The 20,670-nt window shown below is 43.0% G+C and overlaps 1 protein-coding gene across 4 annotated transcripts; it reads right to left on the bottom strand.

Annotated features, from left to right (window-relative positions):
- Positions 1 to 1,501: 1,501 nt before the first annotated feature.
- dcaf11 (ddb1 and cul4 associated factor 11) lies at positions 1,502 to 18,898 on the bottom strand. Of its 4 annotated transcripts, none has more exons than XM_024392730.2 (15): positions 18,444 to 18,898; positions 16,644 to 16,891; positions 16,202 to 16,329; positions 15,835 to 15,953; positions 15,682 to 15,746; positions 15,375 to 15,475; positions 15,049 to 15,195; positions 14,631 to 14,685; positions 14,049 to 14,117; positions 13,859 to 13,916; positions 13,409 to 13,594; positions 9,974 to 10,127; positions 3,273 to 3,425; positions 2,994 to 3,100; positions 1,502 to 2,769 (listed from the first exon to the last, which is right to left on the bottom strand). In XM_024392730.2, exons 2-15 carry the CDS (start codon positions 16,853 to 16,855, stop codon positions 2,698 to 2,700), a joined length of 1,626 nt encoding a protein of 541 aa, XP_024248498.1. In that variant the 5' UTR covers positions 16,856 to 16,891; positions 18,444 to 18,898; the 3' UTR covers positions 1,502 to 2,697. The 4 variants fall into 4 exon arrangements, with proteins under 4 accessions (XP_024248498.1, XP_024248500.1, XP_024248497.1 ...); XM_024392732.2 differs by having other exon boundaries at positions 16,644 to 16,866; XM_024392729.2 differs by having other exon boundaries at positions 18,736 to 18,898.
- Between the last annotated feature and the right edge of the window lie 1,772 nt (positions 18,899 to 20,670).

The following is a 20,670-nucleotide window of genomic DNA, read 5'->3' as shown; positions in this document are numbered from 1 at the left end:
CAGCAACAGCCCCAAAACATCACTGCTCTAGAGGAGATCTGCATGGAGGAATGGGCCAAAATACCAGGAACAGTGTGTAAAAACCTTGTGAAGACTTACAGAAAACATTTGACCTCTGTCATTGCCAACAAAGGGTATATAACAAAGTATTGAGATAAACTTTTGTTATTGACCAAATACTTGTTTTCCACCATATTTTGCAAATAAATTCATTAAAAATCCTACAATGTGATTTTCTGGATTTTTTTTCTCATTTTGTCTGTCATAGTTGAAGTGTACCTATGATGAAAATTACAGGCCTCATCTTTTTAAGTGGAAGAACTTGCACAATTGGTGGCTGACTAAATACTTCTTTGCCTCACTGTATGTACTGCAGCTTTATCTGTTCAGTGCTGTGCTGTACACTCCTATCATTGGTGTTCCAGTGTTCCCTCTACTTTATCTCTATACATTTAAACTCAGAAATCCGAAAAACGCCCGCTCAACTGTAGCCTATGCCACATTGCAAATGTTATTATGGCTTTATTATGAAGTGCCTTTCTCTTCAACAGTAAATTTTACCACACATTGGATTGCATCTTGGTGCAGATTTGTTTACAGAAAATGGTGTGCCTGGGCCTATGATTTCTTAATCTGGCCCTGCACACAAGATCATCTAGATTGTGAAATGTTTCCAACCAGAGTTGGTACTGTACTAATGCAATACAGTACAATACTCTTTGTACACCAGTATTGTGATGTAAGTATAATTGTGTCATATGTCACAAAAATTGTTAATACATTTAGAGTAAAAGCCAGTCTCTTTTTTTGGCCAAGTCCTCTTTTCTAGGCCCTCCATTCAAAGGCTCAGATGTCGATGTCAAAGCTTATTTGAATCCATCCGTGTTGTCTGTGTTTGTCACAAGCAACACATGCCTCACAGAGCGTTCTCTAAAACTCATTCCACCACTTAACATTCCATTATATGCTGCTCCATGTATCCCACCACTTAACATCTGCCTGTATTCATTCAGATATGAGCCCCTGGTGGTTTATCTCAGAGATACTTACTAATAGCCTCAGAGGCCAGTCTCCAGACAGCTCCAATCCTATATGTGTGTTAATTGTTCACTCGTTCTCCTCCCTTGCTCTCTGAGAGTGCCAAGAAATCTGACTCGAATATTAGAGTTCAAACAACATTCCTGCCGTTACAATACCCCCCACAGACCTATGATGTGGCTCTATAGCAACTAATTGTCTGTTAGCTGTGGTTGGCTATGCATTAATTTAAAGCTGTTATGCTAAAAAAAAAAATCCCCTCTTGCTTCTTATTGCTCAAGCAGCGACTTTTGTGAAAATCCATCTGTAAAGCAAATTACTGCAAAGACAGGTGACTGAAGTAGTAACAATTACAGTTGTTATCAGATAACCTTTCCTGATATCAATCTGGCAATTCCCTTCATATTATTTCTGACGACTGTATTTGGCAGGTTATGTACTTCTACAAAATAACTCTGGTGAATATGTTCAAATAAATGTTTATTGATATTGTAAAACAATTGAGATTGGAACATGAACATCGATATAAACACACAGTCAAACAACATACACACATTAATATGTGTGTACCTACTGGGCAGATGTCTAGTTAACGTCTAGTTTTGATTTACAATTGGTTGAGTTGTCAGCAAATGTGAATTCAACGTGAAATCAACAAAGCATTTCATCATCGGATTTAGGTTAAAAGTTTGGTGAAAACAATATTAAATTCCCTTAGGTTGATGACTTTTTGTAAATCCAATCAGTTTTCCATGTCGATTCATCTCCACATAAATTGTTTTTACGTGGAAACAACGTTGATTCAACCAGTTTTTGCCCAGTGGGTATCCACACGTGCACACACACACATCTCCCAACCCTTCACTGTGTCTTAAACCCCAACACACATTATTCACACATTCAAATATTTGAATTGGAATTGTTGGACTCCAAAATAAGTTATTCTTACGCATGGACATTAATACCATTAAAGTATTATATCTTATACAGAATTGTCACAAGTCGTTGTGGCTGTTCACAATTCGCCTGTAATTTATAACATTGTCTTCGTCTACATACAGTATACATTATTTGGGTGATGCTTTTTACTCAAAGCAACAAAAACATACTGTTGTTAAGAGGCTTGTTGGGGGCTCACGGAGCAAGCATTTAGTTAGCTTTGAGCTTTAATAGGTTCTGCATAAAAGACTCCAGCCCAACTTAGAAAAGGCTGCAGCCTTCTTTAGCCTATACTTGCATGAGGAGAGACATCAACTCTTCTTAACTGTCATGGTCTTAAAGTTAGATAGCATGGTTCCGTCTGCACTGTCGGTGGAAGGACTAGTGCTGCGTAGGAATACCACCACCTGTCAGAAGACAATGCCTCAACTGTCTCGCTAAAAATGTTGCCATTCTCTGCAGATTGGCGAATACGGGGGTAATAATGGCTTCTGCACCAACACAGAGAAGTAAGAAGGTAGAATTGGGAGATTAACACTTCACAATCACACTATAATTATTGTTATCCAGCATTGAATCAATGAGATTTCACGGTTCGCTCTGAGCTTGTTGTTTCGCTCTCTCCCTCTGTTGTGGTTCCACCTCTCCCCAGAGTGATGTCACTGACTGACACGGTCAGGCTATCCCATACCTATGACATCATCACTTCCAGTCCTTCTTTCAGTCCCTCTCCCTCTCCTCATCCAGTGGGTGGGTCTGCCTGTGCTCCCAAACACGCACTGCTCCGTCCCACTGTAAAAAAAAAAAAAAAAATATTGAGGGAGAGAAAGAGAAAAATAATGAGTAAAGTGGGAATTAGAGGGAGGAAAAGGAACAATATGTTAAATAACAAAAAAGATCAGAGAACTTACAAGCACATTGATTTAATGAGATAGGTATTCTGAATGGTCTAAATTAACTTCCTGAATTGAAGCCATCCCCTCAGTGAAGTGGAGCAGAGCCAGCTAGAGACTTACGGAGCTGCTGATGATGTTGTCCTGGTAGGGATGCCAGCTGACGTCCCTCACACACGCGTCATGCTCAGAGAGTCTGGTCACCACACTGCCCGTCAGCACGTCATAGACTGGACACACACAGACTCCGTTATACCTCTTTACAATGCTTTTGACTCCCATTTCTCTCTCCCACAGATACAGACCAACATACGTATACACTTTGCATTCTACATAAACAGAATCAAACTATATTTCTCTCAACACACACAAACACATCCACACCCAGGCATAGTGACCCACCGATGATCTTCCCAGTGGAGCAGCCGGTGTAGATGAACCTCTGTCCGGTGGTGAACTCCGGGGAAAAACGGCAGCGTATGAGTGTGTGCAGAACGCCGTGACCCCTGTAGGTCATCACCGAGGTGTCGCCGGTCAGCTTGTGTCTCTTCAGGGCTGGGAGGACAGGCGAAAAGAAGAACAGCAGGCAAACGACAGGTCAGTCAACACCGCCTTCTATTTACACAGTCAAATACAGCTGCCTTATGTCCAAAGATTTACAATAGGACATGTAGTAGAGGATAAATGCTCAAAAGATACTGTAGGCAATGTTCCCTCGGCACTGAGCAGATTTTCAGGTCTTCCAGCGCGTGTTTACTGTGAACACTGAGGCTGTACCTGCTTTAAGTCACTGTTAACAGTGGCCACGTGGGCTACTGTGGCTATTTGATCATAATGTAGGCCTACCAGAGTGGACTACCATCAAAAACAATGGAGAAAATGCATCCCATAACATTTTTTTTTTCTCTAAATGTTTTGGGGGAATTTTACCCCGTTTTTCATGGTATCCATGACTATTGTTTAGTAGCTAATTTTGTTTTGGGATGTTGCATTGGAAATAGCTAATATTGCGTTGATTCGATCACAATTTCCGCAGCAAAGGGAAACGTTGATAGTGTTAACAGGGAAAACTCTAGAACAGTGGTCACCAACCTTTTGAGTCAATATCACAAGAGTCAAAATGCAAGCCAAGATCAACTGCTCAGATTTGATTTAAAAAAACATAAGCCTATTCAACATTTTCCAATTAAAATAAAAATGAAAAGTACTGTAGCAATGAGGTTTGTGCAGTAAGCTATTGGCCTAATACATTATCACCGCATATTAGCTTTGCTTGAATTGCCCTGCCAATGCATTGATGTTTGTACCATTATATTTACACATTTATGGTAGGCTATATGATCACACCGGTAATAGATCTGTTGTTGTATTACTTATGAGGCACATCTGAGTGAGCATACATTTAAATAATTTGCTTTTTATTTTTCTGGGCTGATGGTGCCTTCATCTGATGGTCAGTATCAGCGGAGGGAGACCAGAAATCTGAGGGTCCGCCTCTCAACATCCCTTCACTCTCCCTGACCAAAAAGGGTCAGTCTTCCAGCTGAAGGCGCAACACGAGTCGCACTGCATTATTCCTGCCTCATGCACAAATTCATGTTGTTACTCCTATGAACAGAATGTGAAATATTCCTTGATATTAAAAAAGATCCTACCCACTAATAACGCAAGCCTATAGATGCACTTCCCTACTAATTCATTACTGCTGCACTGCTTTTTTATAGAAAGAAAGTGCATTTTATGGCTCATAAAAGTTTTGAATACAAAGTGTTGAGAGTGCTGAGTAAGAACTTATACATGAACTCACTCAAAAACAGCTGCTCTTTGCTGTATTCGTTGACAGTCTCTCTCTAGTCATGTTTGAAACGGTTTTAAATCTCACAGTAACAACTTTGCTGTGGCTTTCTTTAATGCCCGCTACGTTTCTGCAGACAATCTGAGCAATCGACTACGATAGTGATCGACCGGTTAGTGACCACTGCTCTAGAGAATTGAGTGAAGTTCAAATTCTGTCTGTCCGTGGGCTGATATTTCTGCACGGCAGTCCCGGGGCTACTGCGCACGCTCACAACTTAGAGGGAATATTGACTGTAAGTAGGGATGGGGGGGTATACAGTAGAATATTGAGCCAAAACTCCCTAAATTCTATCAGCATATCGATTGTGCTACCAGGGCGGGCAAATCCCTGGATCATTGTTATTCTAACTTCCGTGACGCATATAAGGCCCTCCCCCGCCCTCCTTTCGGAAAAGCTGACTACGACTCCATTTTGTTGCTCCCTGCCGAAAGACAGAGACTAAAACAGGAAGCTCCCGTGCTCAGGTCTGTTCAACGCTGGTTCGACCAATCTGATTCCACGCTTCAAGATTGCTTCGATCACATGGACTGGGACATGTTCCGCATTGCGTCAACAACAACATTGACGAATACGCTGATTCGGTGAGCGAGTTCATTAGCAAGTGCATCAACGATGTCGTACCCACAGCAACTATTAAAACATTCCCAAACCAGAAACCATGGATTGATGGCATTGTTCGTGCGAAACTGAAAGCGCGAACCACTGCTATTAATCAGGGCAAGGTGACCGGAAACATGACCGAATACAAACAGTGTAGCTATTCCCTCCGCAAGGCAATCAAACAAGCTAAGCGTCAGTATAGAGACAAAGTACAGTCTCAATTCAACGGCTCAGACACAAGAGGTATGTGGCAGGGTCTACAGTCAATCACGGATTACAAAAAGAAAACCAGCCCCGTCGCAGACCAGGATGTCTTGCTCCCAGACAGACTAAATAACTTCTTTGCTCGCTTTGAGGACAATACAGTGCCACTGACACGGCCAGCTACCAAAACCTGCGGACTCTCCTTCGCTGCAGCCGACGTGAGTAAAACATTTAAACGTGTTAACCCTCGCAAGGCTGCAGGTCCAGACGGCATCCCCAACCGCGTCCTCAGAGCATGCGCAGACTAGCTGGCTGGTGTGTTTACGGACATATTCAATCAATTATTTTCCCAGTCTGCTGTTCCCACATGCTTCAAGAGGGCCACCATTGTTGCTGTTCCCAAGAAAGCTACGGTAACTTAGCTAAACGACTACCGCCCCGTAGCACTCACTTCTGTCATCATGAAGTGCTTTGAGAGACTAGTCAAGGAACATATCACCTCCACCCTACCTGACACCCTAGACCCACTCCAATTTGCTTACCGCCCCAATAGGTCCACAGACGACGCAATCGCAACCACACTGCCCTAACCCATCTGGACAAGAGGAATACCTGTGAGACTGCTGCTCATTGACTACAGCTCAGCATTTAACACCATAGTACCCTCCAAACTCATCATCAAGCTCGAGACCCTGGGTCTCGACCCCGCCCTGTGCAACTGGGTACTGGACTTCCTGACGGGCCGCCCCCAAGTGGTGAGGGTAGGTAACAACATCTCCACTTTGCTGATCCTCAACACTGGGGCCCCACAAGGGTGAGTTCTGAGCCCTCTCCTGTACTCCCTGTTCACCCACGACTGCGTGGCCATGCACGCCTCCAACTCAATCATCAAGTTTGCAGAAGACACTACAGTGGTAGGCTTGATTACCAACAATGACGAGACGGCCTACAGGGAGGAGGTGAGGGCCCTCGGAATGTGGTGTCAGGAAAATAAGCGCACACTCAACGTCAAACAAAACAAAGGAGATGATTGTGGACTTCAGAAAACAGCAGAGGGAGCACCCCCCTATCCACATCGACGGGACAGTGGTGGAGAGTGTAGTAAGTTTTAAGTTCCTCAGCATACACATCACAGACAAACTGAATTGGTCCACTCACACAGACAGCGTGGTGAGGCGGCGCAGCAGCGCCTCTTCAACCTCAGGGAGGCTGAAGAAATTCAGCTTGTCACCAAAATCACTCAAAACTTTCTACAGATGCACAATCGAGAGCATCCTGGCGGGCTGTATCACCGCCTGGTATGGCAACTGCACCGCCCTCAACCGTAAGGCTCTCCAGAGGGTAGTGAGGTCTGCACAACGCATCACCGGGGGCAAACTACCTGCCCTCCAGGACACCTACACCACCCGATGCTCACAGGAAGGCCATAAAATCATCAAGGACATCAACCACCCGAGCCACTGCCTGTTCACCCCGCTGTCATCCAGAAGGCGAGGTCAGTACAGGTGCATCAAAGCTGGGACCGAGAGACTGAAAAACAGCTTCTATCTCAAGGCCATCAGACTGTTAAACAGCCACCACTAACATTGAGTGGCTGCCAACACACTGTCAATGACACTGACTCTACTCCAGCCACTTTAATCATGGAAAAATGTATGGGAAATTATGTAAATATATCACTAGCCACTTTAAACAATGCTACCTTATATAATGTTACATACCCTACATTGTTCATCTCATATGCATACGCCCCTGAACACTGTAACCCACTGTTCTATATCATCGACTGCATCATTGAAAATAAGAATATGTTCCTTAAATAAAATAAATGTATCACTACCACTTTAACTCCATGCCACTTGGTTTACATACTTTTCTCATATGTATATACTGTAAATTGTTAGATATCATCTACTGTATCTTGCCTATGCTGCTCTGTACCATCACTCATTCATATATACTTATTTGATATTCTTTATCCCCTTACACTGTGTATAAGACAAATGTAGTTTTTTTTTGAGAATTTTTAAAACATGTTAGATTACTTGTCCCTCTGCAGCAGACATTACTGCATTGTCGGAACTAGAAGCACAAAAACAAATCACTGAATCAAATAGCAAAACATATAAAATCTGCTAACCATGTGTATGTGACAAATAAAATTTGATTTGATTTGATTTGATTTGATGCAGCAGTTGAGATGTTCTGAAAGCAAATGTTTGATCTTGACCAGTGATGGGAGCCCGGTTGCCAAACCTAGCCCGAAAGCCATTGCTAACTTAGTCTACAAATCCTCTAAGAAATGTAGTAATAATGGTTGGATCGGCCTCCCGAGTGGTACAGCGGTCTAAGGAACTGCATCGAAGTGCTTAAGGCGTCAATACACACACACACCCGGGTTCGATCCCAGGCTGTGTCGCAGCCAACCGGGAGACCCATGAGGTGGCGCACAATTAGCCCAGCGTCATCTGGGTTAGGGGAGGGTTTGGCTGGCCGGGATGTCCTTGTCTCATCATGCTCTAGCGACTCCACGTGGCAGGCCTGGCGCATGCATGCTGACTTCGGTCACCAGCTGTACAGTGTTTCCTCCGACACATTGATGCGGCTGGCTTCCGGGATAAGCGAGCAGTGTGTCAAGAGGCAGTGCGACTTGGCAGGGTCCTGTTTCGGAGGACGCATGGCTCTCAACCTTCGCCTCTCCCAAGTGCATATGGGAGTTACAGCAATGGGACAAGACTAAAGTACCAATTGGATATCACGAAATTGGGATGAAAAAGGGGTAAAAAGTTTAAGAATATATAAACTTTTTACCCCTTTTTCATCCCAATTTCGTGATATAAACACACACTTGAAGTCAGAAGTTTACATACACCTCAGCCAAATACATTTAAACTCTGTTTTGCACAATTCCTGACATTTAATCCTAGTAAAAATTCCCTGTTTTAGGTCAATTAGGATCACCACTTTATTTTAAGAATGTGAAATGTCAGAATAATAGTAGAGAGAATGATTTCCGGTTTTATTTCTTTCATCACATTCCTCCTCACAGAGCTGGTGTAACTGAGTCAGGTTTATAGGCCTCCTTGCTCGCACATGCTTTTTCAGTTCTGTCCACAAATTTTTTTTATGGGATTGAAGTCATGGCTTTGTGATGGCCACTCCAATACCTTGACTTTGTTGTCCTTAAGCCATTTTGTTACAACTTTAGAAGTATGCTTGTGGTCATTGTCCATTTGGAAGACCCATTTGCGACCAAGCTTTAACTTCCTGACTAATGTCTTGAGATGCTGCTTCAATATATCAACATAATTTTCCTCCCTCATGATGCCATCTATTTTGTGAAGTACACCCGTTCCTCCTGCAGCAAAGCACCCCCACAACATGATGCTGCCACCCCTGTGCTTCACGATTGGAATGGTGTTCTCCTCCCCCTTTTCCTCCAACCATAACGATGGTCATTATGGCCAAACAGTTCTATTTTTGTTTCGTCAGACCAGAGGACATTTCTCCAAAAGTACGATTTGTCCCCATGTGCCGTTGCAAAAAGTTAGTCTGGCTTTTTTATGGCGGTTTTGGAGCAGTGGCTTCTTCCTTGCTGAGCGGCCTTTCAGGTTATGTCGATATAGGACTCATTTTACTGTGGATATATACTTTTCTACTGGTTTCCTCCAGCAACTTCACAAGGTCTTTTGCTGCTGTTCTGGGATTGATTTGCACTTCTCGCACCAAAGTACGTTGATCTCTAGGAGACAGAACGCGTCTCCTTCTTGAGCAGTATGAAGGCTGCGTGGTCCCATGGTGTTTATACTTGAGTACTATTGTTTGTACAGATGAATGTGGTACCATCAGGCATTTGGAAATTGCTCCCAATGATGAACCAGACTTTGAGGTCTTGGCTGATTTCTTTTCATTTTCCCATGTCAAGCAAAGAGGCACTAAGTTTGAAGGTAGGCCTTGAAATACATCCACAGGTACACCTCCAATTGACTCAAATGATGTCAATTAGAAGCTTCTAAAGCCATTACATCATTTTCTGGAATTTTCCAAGCTGTTTAAAGGCACAGTAAATTTAGTGTATGTAAACTTCTGACCCACAGCAATTGTGATACATTTAATTATAAGTGAAATAATCTGTCTGTAAACAATTGTTGGAAAAATGACTTGTGCCATGCACAAAGTAGATGTCCTAACCGACTTGCCAAAACCATAGTTTGTTAACAAGACATTTGTGGAGTGGTTGAAAAAAATACTTTTAATGACTCCAAACCAAGTGTATGTAAACTTCAGACTTCAACTGTGTAATAAATAGAAAAAAATGGTTGGATAGATTTAACCATGTATACTTGCATAGTACCTAATGTGCAAGCTAGAAGAGGAACCAGTAATGTATAACAACCTTTTTGCCTCAAACGTCCCTAACCCCCTTCCCCAGGCCTCTCACCTCTCTGGGGCACCTGCTGCCAGCGGTAGTCCCAGTTCTGCTGGGTAACGGCCAGCCGCGAGGCCGCCAGGCCCTCCTTGGGGGAGAATTTCCTCACGTCCCACAGCTTGATGGACTGGTCCTTGGAGTTACTGATCAGATAACGTGCATCGCCCTGCCAGATGGAGAGGGCAGATTAATGATGGATGTACATATTCCTGACAGAAATAGTTGTCCCTGCGGGTGATTTGTGCAGTCAACGGACACACAGAAGGTGTTGTTACCACAGAATGAGGGTAAAAATACGAATAATACATCCTTCCTCACTTGACACCCTTTCTGATTGGTGAAACAGCACTGCATAGCTTTGACCTGTCCAGATGAATATTATTTTTTTACCATGTACAGTGCCTTCAGAAAGTATTCATACCCCTCAACTTATTCCACATTTTGTTGTGTTACAGCCTGAAATCAAAATGGATTCAATAGTTTTTTCTCTCTCACCTATCTACACAAAAGACCCCATAATGACATGTTTTTAGAAATGTTTTTTTTTAAGTACAGAAATGTCTAATTTACACATACAGTACCAGTCAAAAGATGACACCTACTCATTCAAGGGTTTTAATTTTTCAACATTGTAGAATGACAGCTTTTCATTCTCTCAACCAGCTTCATGAGGAATGCTTTTCCAACAGTCTTGAAGAGTTCCCACACATGCTGAGCACTTGTTGGCTGCTTTTCCTTCACTCCGCCGGTCAACTCCTCCCATACCATCTCAATTGGTTGGAGGTCGGGTGATTGTGGAGGCCAGGACATCTGATGCAACACTCCATCACTCTCCTAGCCCTTATACAGCCTGGAGGTGTGTTTTGGGTCACTGTCCTGTTGAAAAGCAAATGATCGTCCCACTAAGCACAAACCAGATGGGAGGTGTATCGCTGCAGAATGCTGTGGTAGCCATGCTGGTTAAGTGTGCCTTGAAATCTAAATATATCACAGACAGTGTCACCAGCAAAGCACCCCCACACCATCACACCTCCTCCTTCATGCTTCACGGTGGGAACCACATGCAGGATCATCCGTTCACCTACTCTGTGTCTCACAAACACACAGCAGTTGGAACTCTGGGTCTTCCTTTCCTGTGGTGGTCCTCATGAGAGCCAGTTTCATCATAGCACTTGATGGTTTTTGCGACCGCACTTGAAGAAACTTTCAAAGTTCTTGAAATGTTCCGTATTGACTGAGCTTCATGTCTTAAAGTAGTGGACTGTCGTTTCTCTTTTTTATTTAAGCTGTTCTTGCCATAATATGGACTTGGTATTTCACCAAATAGGGCCAACTTCTGTATACCACCCCTACCTTGTCACAACACAACTGACTGGCTCAAACACATTAAGAAGGAAAGAAATTCCACAAATGAACTTTTAACAAGGCACACCTGTTAATTGAAATGCATTCCAGGTGACTACCTCATGAAGCTGGTTGAGAGAATGCCAAGAGTGTACAAAAGCTGTCATCATGGCAAAGGGTGGCTACTTTGACTATTCTCAAATATGATTTTTTTTTAGTTACTACATGATTCCATGTGTTATTTCATGTTTTTGATTTCTTCACTATTATTCTACAATGTAGAAAATAGTAAAAATCAAGAAAAACCCTGGAATGAGTAGGTGTGTCCAAACTTTTGACTGGTACTGTAAGTATTCACACCCCTTTGCTATGACACTCCAAATTGAGCTCCGGTGCATCAAATTTCCTTTGATCATCGTTGAGGTGTCACTACAACTTGATTGGAGTACACCTGCGGCCAATTCAATTGTTTGGACATGATTTAGAAATTAACAACGGTCTATATATAAGGTCCCACAGTTGACAGTGCATGTCAGAGCAGAAACGATGAAGTCCAAGGAAATGTCCGTAGATCTCCTAGATAGAATTGTGAGGAGGCATATATCTGATTCAGATATGGTCCCATGTAGCTCAGTTGGTATGGTGCTTGCAACACCAAGGTTGTGGGCTCGATTCCCACAGGGGGACCAGTACAAAATAAAAAGTATAAAAATGAATACACTCGCTCGTCGCTGTGGATAAAAGCATCTGATAAATGACTCAAATGTAAATGTACAATTCAGAGGGGTTGGGTTAAATGCGGAAGACACATTTCGGTTGAGTACCTTCAGTTGTGCAACTGACTGGGTATCCCCTTATATCTCGTGAGGGTAAAAAACTATTTTTAGAGCGTTGAAAGTTTCCAAGAGCACAGTGGTCTCCAATATTGGCCATCTGACCAAACTGCAACCGGGCAAGAAGAACCTTGGTCATGGAGGTGACCAAGAACCCAATGACCACTCTGACTGAACTACAGAGTTCCTTGGCTGAGATGGGAGAACCTGCCAGAAGGACAACAGTCTCTACAACATGTCACCAATCTAGGCTTTATGGGAGAGTGGCCAGACGGAAGCCACCCCTGAGAAAAAGGTACAACATCACACCTGGAGTTTGAAAAAAGGAATGTGAAAGACACACATTCTTTCACATTCTCTCACATTCTTTCACATAAGGCAAAATATTCTGTGGTCTGATTAGAAAAATGTTACTCTTTGGTCTGAACACATAGCGCTATGTCTGGAGAAAACCAGGCACAGCTCATCACCCGTCTAACACTACCCCTACCGTGACGCCTGGTGGTGGCAGCATCATGCTATGGGGATGCTTTTCAGCAGCAGGGACTGGGTGATTGGTAAGGATAGAGGGAACAATGAATGGAGCCAAATACAGGCAAACCCTTGATGAGAACCTGCTTCAGAATGCAAACAGCCTTGGACTGGGGCAAAGATTTACATTCCAACAGGACAATGACCCCAAGCATACAGCCAAACCAACGCTGGAAAGGCTTCAGAACAAAATTGTTAAAGTCCTTGAGTGGCCCAGCCAAAGCCCAGACTTGAATCCCATTAAAAATCTGTGAAAAGACTTGAAGATTGCTGTTCACTGCCAATCCCCATCTAACTTAACAGAGCTTTAGAAAATCTGCAAAGAATGGGAGAAAATCCCAAATCCAGATTTTCAAAGCTGATACAGACACCAAAAATGATTCAAAGCTTTAATCTCTGCCAAAGATGCTTTTACAAAGTATTGACTCAGGGGTGTGAACATTTATGTAAATTTGATATTGCTGTAATTAATTTTCAATAAATTTAGAAAAACATGTTTTCACTTTCTCATTATGGGGTAGTGTGTGTAGATGAGAAAAAGAAAGTAATCAGTGTTGAATTCAGGCTGTAACAACAAAATGTGGAATAAGTCAAGGGGTATGAATACTTTCTGTGGGCACTGTACGTACTCAAATTGTACTTTGATATGGATGATTACATACATTGTATCCTAATGTGTAGATAGATGGTGATTACAAATGCTGGACACACACACGCAGCTAGTGTTTTTTTCTATTACCTTGCTGTGTATGAAGGTGATGCCGTCTCTGTGTCCAGACAGCTGGCCCACGGGCTGGGGTCTGTCCTCCCGCAGCGTCCGCCTGTCCCACACCTTGCAGAGCGCGTCGTCACTGCCCGAGAACAGCAGCTGGGACGAGCTGTCAGCAAAAGCCACCGCGTTCACGTCATCCTCGTGAGCATCAATCTAAGGAGATGGGGAGGAGGGAAGAGGAGAGGGGGGAAGTGTGTAAAAGAGTGAGGAGGAAAGAGATAGCAGAGGTCAACACAGTGAGGTGGGTTGTGATATACACAGAGGGGTTCCAAGATAAGAGGGACGCTCTGTATCGTCAGCAAGGCGATAGTGTAAAGCTTGGTGGGCAGACAGAGGGTGACCAGGGTGTGACTAAATACTTGCAGTGCAATGTCAACAGCAAATATGGTCTATAAGCACAGACACACACACACAGACCTTAAGGGTTCTCCTATTCTGTTCACGATCAAAGACGTAGAGGCAGCCATCATTTGCTCTGTGAAGAAAATAAAGCAACGAAGAGTGAGATATGCACTGTAGGCTATTAAACGTGTCCCTAACCAACTAAAAAATATTAGAAATTGATCTGAAAATGTAAAATTGGGTTGAAGAAATTGTGTGCACCAACCCTCCAAGGATCTCTTTTCCGTCTGTGGAGGCAGCCAGAGAAAAGACACAGAACCTCCTCTCGTCTGGGCTAAGAGGGAAGAACAGAACATTAACCAGCCTCCTCCACTGAGCCACATCTCCAATTATGGAACATCATCTACAATCCATGGAAATAATTGGCCTAAAATGGTGCTGCTCTCAAAAAGTTGAATCCTAGCTCCAGAGAAACACGCGCGTAACTCAAAGTTCAGTGCAAGTGTAGACTTACGAGCCACCTGATCAGTGAGCCCCTTTTACACAAATTCATAATTTAAGTAAACAAAAGCATTGAAGTTAAAAAGAAGTTAGGATTTGGCCCAAACAGCAGGAAATAAGTGGAAAAATCAAATAAATGGAGTCACTCAGCTTTTCATGTAATACATTATGAACTCATCTAACTTAAATGGTTCCTGTTGCTCCATTATAGTGGCACACAAAATGAACAATGGCCAGTTGAAATGATAGCTAGTTCCAAGGTCAGGCATCCGTGTGAATGAAGGTAGAACAGTTTATTACCTGATTGGTTAGTTAAGCTATAAGTACTATGAGGGGAACCACTAACTTGAGGTCCAGGGCGGTATGGGTTTCACTGTCTCCATCTACACTGCAGACATGAACTAGAGGGGTACAAGAGAGCACACATCAGTACAAAATACACCCCAGTGACATCATGAAAAGTAGCCCAAAATAGATATATTCTGGTGAAGATCATGATGGCAAAAAAACATCCGTTTTAATGTTTAGAAATCATTTTTTTCCCAAAATGAGTTAGAGTTGAGTTCTTTTATTTTAGATCGACATAGCTGTGATTATCGACTGCGCCTCGTCTCATGTTGGTTGAAGCGCCGTCCTTCCACCTCACTATCTTCAAATTAAGTTATAATCCTACCCATTCCTTCATCTATGGTAAGGTCAGGGTGACTAAAATAGCAGCACCCCCCAGTGTGGGTGGTATCTTCGCTCTGGTGGCCTAGCCTTACTGTAATCAGACCAGCTGGAGTAGAGCACGTTGTGGGAGTCGGGGGTGAAGCATACGTCCAGCACGCTCCAGCCCACGTCCCTGGCCTTCACAGTCTGCTTCAGGTTAAAGCGCCCGCTACTGGTGTCATACAAACGGATGTTCTGGTCTAGGAAAGCCAGGGAAGGATGCATGTTTTAGAAATCAGTGGTCACTACAAATAAAAATGTGAAATTGTGTTAATATCCATTTTGTAAATGTACATGTAAACACAGCGATGTGGTTAGGAACTAAAGGAATTTCAATCATCTCCCCAGTCTACTGTAACAGTTGTGTTCACATCCTTACCTTGGCAGGCAGAGAGAAACATGTTGCCATCGTCACTGTACACACCACAGAACGCTTTCTGCTGGTATGTGTCCTTGTGTGTCACATGATTGGGCAGGAAACTGAGAAGTGTAAACGGAACACCAATGGATTTCAGCAACATGCTCCTCATCTGTTAACATTCAGGTCAATGGTCCGATAAATAAGGCTTTATTCATTACAACTTTTAAGTGGAACAATTCATAACACATCCCCTTTCACTTGTTTCTGCAATGAGTTTACGGTGCTTAGTTTTAGTGTGGATGTGAGGCGTTTTGGTAATACTCACTGTGAGCGAATGCGACTACACTCTCCGTGAGAAAAACTGGATCCTCGACATCGGCCTTGTTCCCTCTGAGAAAGTAACACAAATCAGAATCACCCTCTAGACCTGAGGAACACAGTAGACCCAACATGCTTGCCCAACAATGCTTGCCCTCACCTCTGTTAGCATGTGGGTGAAGCTTTGTCTGCCTTTCAAGTCAGATGAGGCCGTGGTCAGGAGTATCTGAGTCCGGATTTCACTCCGGTCCAACTCCTGAGTGTCTGGCTGGGAGTCCACTGACAAGACACAGGAGCAGTGAGCAAGAGAACAGTGAGGCATGCAAGTAGGTGTACATGTGTAAACACACTTGTGTAACAAAAATGCCAATACTTTTTATTTTAACTGTGGTGTCAAGTACATTGGAATATCTATATGAATAGCACTATATCAGATTTTTGGTAATTTTTCTTCCATTGCTTGCACACAAATTAAAAAGTAGGATTAAATGTGACTAGTGCACTCAATGAAACCCAGCTTAATTTACCGGGAGGGTTGTAACGGTCCCCTAGACGCCCCTCCCAGGCCCCATCACTGTCCTCGTCAGAGTCCGAATACGACTGGACAAGCTGCAGGCCTGTTGCTCCACTCCCATGGACCAGCCTCACCTGGCCCCTTCATGTACACACAAAGATGAGGAGAGGGATGGGGAAACACTTGTGCTCATTGACATGAACTAGGATGAGGCTACACATAGGACACAACTCCAGAGGAGAAAGCACTCCATTCTGCATTGGCATGATTTCCTTATAAGCGCCATGATAAAGGAAAAACTAACTTTTTCCCCTCTGCTGAGAAGCAGTAATGTGAGTTTGTGTTGAGTATTTTTTTAAACTTGGAGCAGAGTGAACTTCTTTAGTGCTAGGTCTACTCTTTGGCTACTGTACAGGCTATGGTCAGACTGTCTCCCAGTCCCAGCTCCAACTTACCTCCTCAATAGGTAAGCCAGCACTTGAGCTAAATCGACGTCCTCCTCTGCTGTTGACTGCCTGTCACCCTGCTGCCCCTCAGCTGATCTACGACTTCTACTGCTGTTACTGTTATTACTGCTGCTGCTCTGGTTGGATTCCGCTTCAGACTGGTCAGGGTTGCCGCTGGAGCCCCGACCGCCGGACATCCCAGAACTAGACTGAGAGCCCATATACCGAGAGCCTGCCAGGGAAGTCAATGATGTTGTCTATGAAAAGTGAATAATGATGACAAATGCTTTAAAGGCCCAGTGCAGTGAAAAATGTGATTTCCTGTGTTTTATATATATTTCCCACACTAAGACGAAATCACTCCGCCATTGCATAGTTGCAAAAAATTCTGAGTGTATGGAACCCTTGTACTATACTTATTTTGTCACATAGTTTGATTAATTTCAGTTGATCTAACACTGTGAAATATCTTTTCCATAACCAAAAATATTGTTTTTTCATCTGTTTGAAGCTGGTGTACAAAACCGAAAATAAAAGATGCAAAAACTAAACTTAAGAACAGGAAGCATAGAAATAGCGTACATAGGACAGGTCTAGCGCTTCTCAGACTTGCTTCCAGAATGACAGATCGTGCCTTCCGAGTTGCACAGTGGTCTAAGGCACAGTGCTAAAGTAGTCACTACAGATCCGGGTTTGATACCGGGCTGTGTCGTAGCCGGCCGCAACCAGGAGACCCATGAGGCGGCACACAATTGGCCCAGCGTCATCCGGGTTAGGGGAGGGTTGGTCGGCTGGGATGTCCTTGTCCCATCTCGCTTTAGCAACTCCTTGTAGCGGCCGGGTGCAACCACGCTGACTTCGGTCGCCAGCTGTACAGCGTTTCCGCCGACACTGGTGGGGCTGGCTTTCGGGTTAAGCGATCAGTGTGTTTCGGAGGACGTATGGTTCTCGACCTTCGCCACTCCCGAGTCCATACGGGAGTTGCAGCGATGAGACAAGACTGTAACTACTACCAAATGGATACCACGAAATTGGGGAGAAAAAAGGGGTAAAAAAACAAAAACAACTACCCCCCCAGATATTTGAATGACAGATCTATAACACATTTCTATGTGAATTTGGTAGGGTCGCCAAAAAGTGACATATTACAGCTGTAAGCCTGGCGGCAAATAAAACATGTTTGCCATTCAGAGGGTGAACGGGCAAGACAAAAGATGTAGGTGCCTTTGAACGGTTTGAGTGTGTCAATAACTCCAACGCTGCGCGACAAAAAACTCAATATTAGGAAGTTGTTCCTGATGTTTTGTACACTCAGTGTATATGGCTCTGATACTTGCTAATTCCTCACGGAGGATTGTCATCCTCCTAAGGAGAATGAACAGGCAAATCAGCTGTCTACTCGCATACATATTTTTCCATGACATAAAACCACACCATTGGGTTACACCAACACCATTCCAACACAGAAAATGTGCTTATTAACATAGTTACTTAAAAAGGTACAATATGCAGAAATCGCTCCGCAATTTGCTGGTTTTTAAAATTCTAATAGTTCATCTAATTTCAGTTTATGTGACAAAACAAGTAACGTTGATGTCGACAAATATTGTCCAAATATTGTCAAAACCGCTGTGAAATAGCTTTTCAATGTGAATTTGGTCGTGTCGCCCCAAAAAGGTACATATAGCTGCTTTAATTAACATTTTGGGGAAGGTAAACTATTTAACTCATGTTGTAATTAACTATAAGTAATATTTCATAACAATCTGGAAACACAGGATAGTTCCTTTAAAATAAAAATCTGTTCACCTGTATGGGTGAGCTGCCTGACGTGTAAGAGATTGACCGTGTCTTCTTGACACAGACATACAACTACTATCAAAGACTTAGCTAGCTAAGAAAATGCAGTGGCAAAAATCATCAAGCGACTTGCTCTAACGTTCGTTACAAAAAACGAGCTAACCATCGCATGAATTGTCTGACTAGCTAGCTAGTTAGCTAATACAGCTAGCCTAGCCTAAAGATACCTACACTGTTCTAAGTATAAGGTTACACGCGCTTGACAGTTATTTGTTGCTGTATATTAAGCTAAAAAACTTGCCAATTATGTTGTCACGAGTCCGTTTAAGAAAACGGTTTTTATCTGTGGATGATACGCCGTTTTCGCTGCCGATGTTTTCAAGATAAAACCAGACCGAAGTTGCGAAGTCCGTGATGCGCCATGTTGTTTACAACATAGAAACTCATTATTTTTTCTATGGTTTACAATACTGGAGCAAACTGCGCGAGAACCCCAGCCCTTTTGGTGTCACATGACCTACTCCCGCGAGAACAAGCTACCAAGTCAGTCAATTTGTGCCAGTGCAAATTGACAGGACATGTTGAAACGTGGATGTGAAGACCTCAGAAAATTCACCTCATGCCTACAAAACTCTACACATGGATGGCATTCTCCAGAGGAAAACTCTGAAATGAGGACATCCATAAAACCGCAGGGATAGCAACACATTATAGGGATGACATAAGGTTTAGCACTTTACCTAGCACTTCCCCTAGCTAGCCTAATCTCATATGGCTGCTATACATTTGCTTTTGTTAATATTTCTTAAAAATATATATTTTTAGTTTATTATAGATATACAGTTAATGTCAGAAGTTTACATACACCTTAGCCAAAACACATTTAAACTCAGTTTTTCACAATTCCTGACATTTAATCCTAGTTAAAAAATCCCTGTTTTAGGTCAGTTAGGATCACCACTTTATTTTAATAATGTGAAATGTCAGAATAATAGGAGAGAGAATTATTCATTTCAGCTTTTATTTATTTCATCACATTCCCAGTGGGTCAGAAGTTTACATACACTCAATTAGTATTTGATAGCATTGCCTTTAAATTGTTTAACTTGGGTTAAATGTTTCAAGTAGCCTTCCACAATAAACTGGGTGTATTTTGGCATTCCTCCTGACAGAGCTGGTGTAACTGAGTCAGGTTTGTTGGCCTCCTTGCTCGCACACGTTTTTCAGTTCTGCCCACAAATTTTCTATAGGATTGAGGTCAGGGCTTTCTGATGGCCACTCCAATACCTTGACTTTGTTGTCCTTAAGCCATTTTGTCATTGTCCATTTGAAAGACCCATTTGTGACCAAGCTTTAACTTCCTGACTGATGTCTTGAGATGTTGATTCAATATATCCACATAATGTTCCTGCCTCATGATGCCATTTATTTTGTGAAGTGCACCAGTCCCTCCTGCAGCAAAGCACCCCCACAACATGATGCTGCCACCCCTGTGCTTCACAGTTGGGATGGTGTTCTTCGGCTTGCAAGCCTCCCCCTTTTTCCTCCAAACATAACGATGGTCATTATGGCCAAACAGTTCTATTTTTGTTTCATCAGACTAGAGGACATTTCTCCAAAATGTACGAGCTTTGTCCCTATGTGCAGTTGCAAACCGTAGTCTGGCTTTTTTATGGCGGTTTTGGAGCAGTGGCTTCTTCCTTGCTGAGCGGCCTTTCAGGTTATGTCGATATAGGACTCTTTTTACTGTGGAAAAATATACTTTTGTACCTGTATCCTCCAGCATCTTCACAAGGTCCTTTGCTGTTGTTCTGGGATTGATTTGCACTTTCCACACCAAAGTACGTTCATTTCTAGGAGACAGAACGCATCTCCTTCCTGAGCGGTATGACTGCTGTGTGGTCCCATGGTGTTTACACTTGGGTACTATTGTTTGTACAGATGAATGTGGTGCCTTCGGGCATTTGGAAATTGCTCCCAAGGATGAACCAGACTTGTGGAGGTCTACAATTTTTTTTTCTGGGGTCTTGGCTGATTTCTTTATTTTCCCATGATGTCAAGCAAAGAGGCACTGAGTTTGAAGGTAGGCAATGAAATACAGCTACACCTCCAAATGACTCAAATGATGTCAATTAGCCTATCAGAAGCTTCCAGAGCCATGACATCATTTTCTGGAATTTTCCAAGCTGTTTAAAGGCACAGTCAACTTAATGTATTTAAATGTCTGACTCACTGG

Source organism: Oncorhynchus tshawytscha, linkage group LG29, assembly GCF_018296145.1.
Source record: "Oncorhynchus tshawytscha isolate Ot180627B linkage group LG29, Otsh_v2.0, whole genome shotgun sequence".
In the NCBI taxonomy this organism is placed as follows: domain Eukaryota; kingdom Metazoa; phylum Chordata; class Actinopteri; order Salmoniformes; family Salmonidae; genus Oncorhynchus; species Oncorhynchus tshawytscha.
This window is presented reverse-complemented; position numbering and strand designations above follow the sequence as displayed.

Bases quoted from the DNA above. Each gene is read 5' to 3' on its own strand.
- dcaf11 (XM_024392730.2), bottom strand. From the start codon at position 16,855: ATGGGCTCTCAGTCTAGTTCTGGGATGTCCGGCGGTCGGGGCTCCAGC. The intron at 16,330-16,643 runs GTAAGTTGGAGC...GTGTACATGAAG, and splicing joins CTGGCTTACCTATTGAGGAG to GGGCCAGGTGAGGCTGGTCC. The intron at 15,196-15,374 runs GTAAGGATGTGA...TGGCTTTCCTAG, and splicing joins GTTTCTCTCTGCCTGCCAAG to ACCAGAACATCCGTTTGTAT.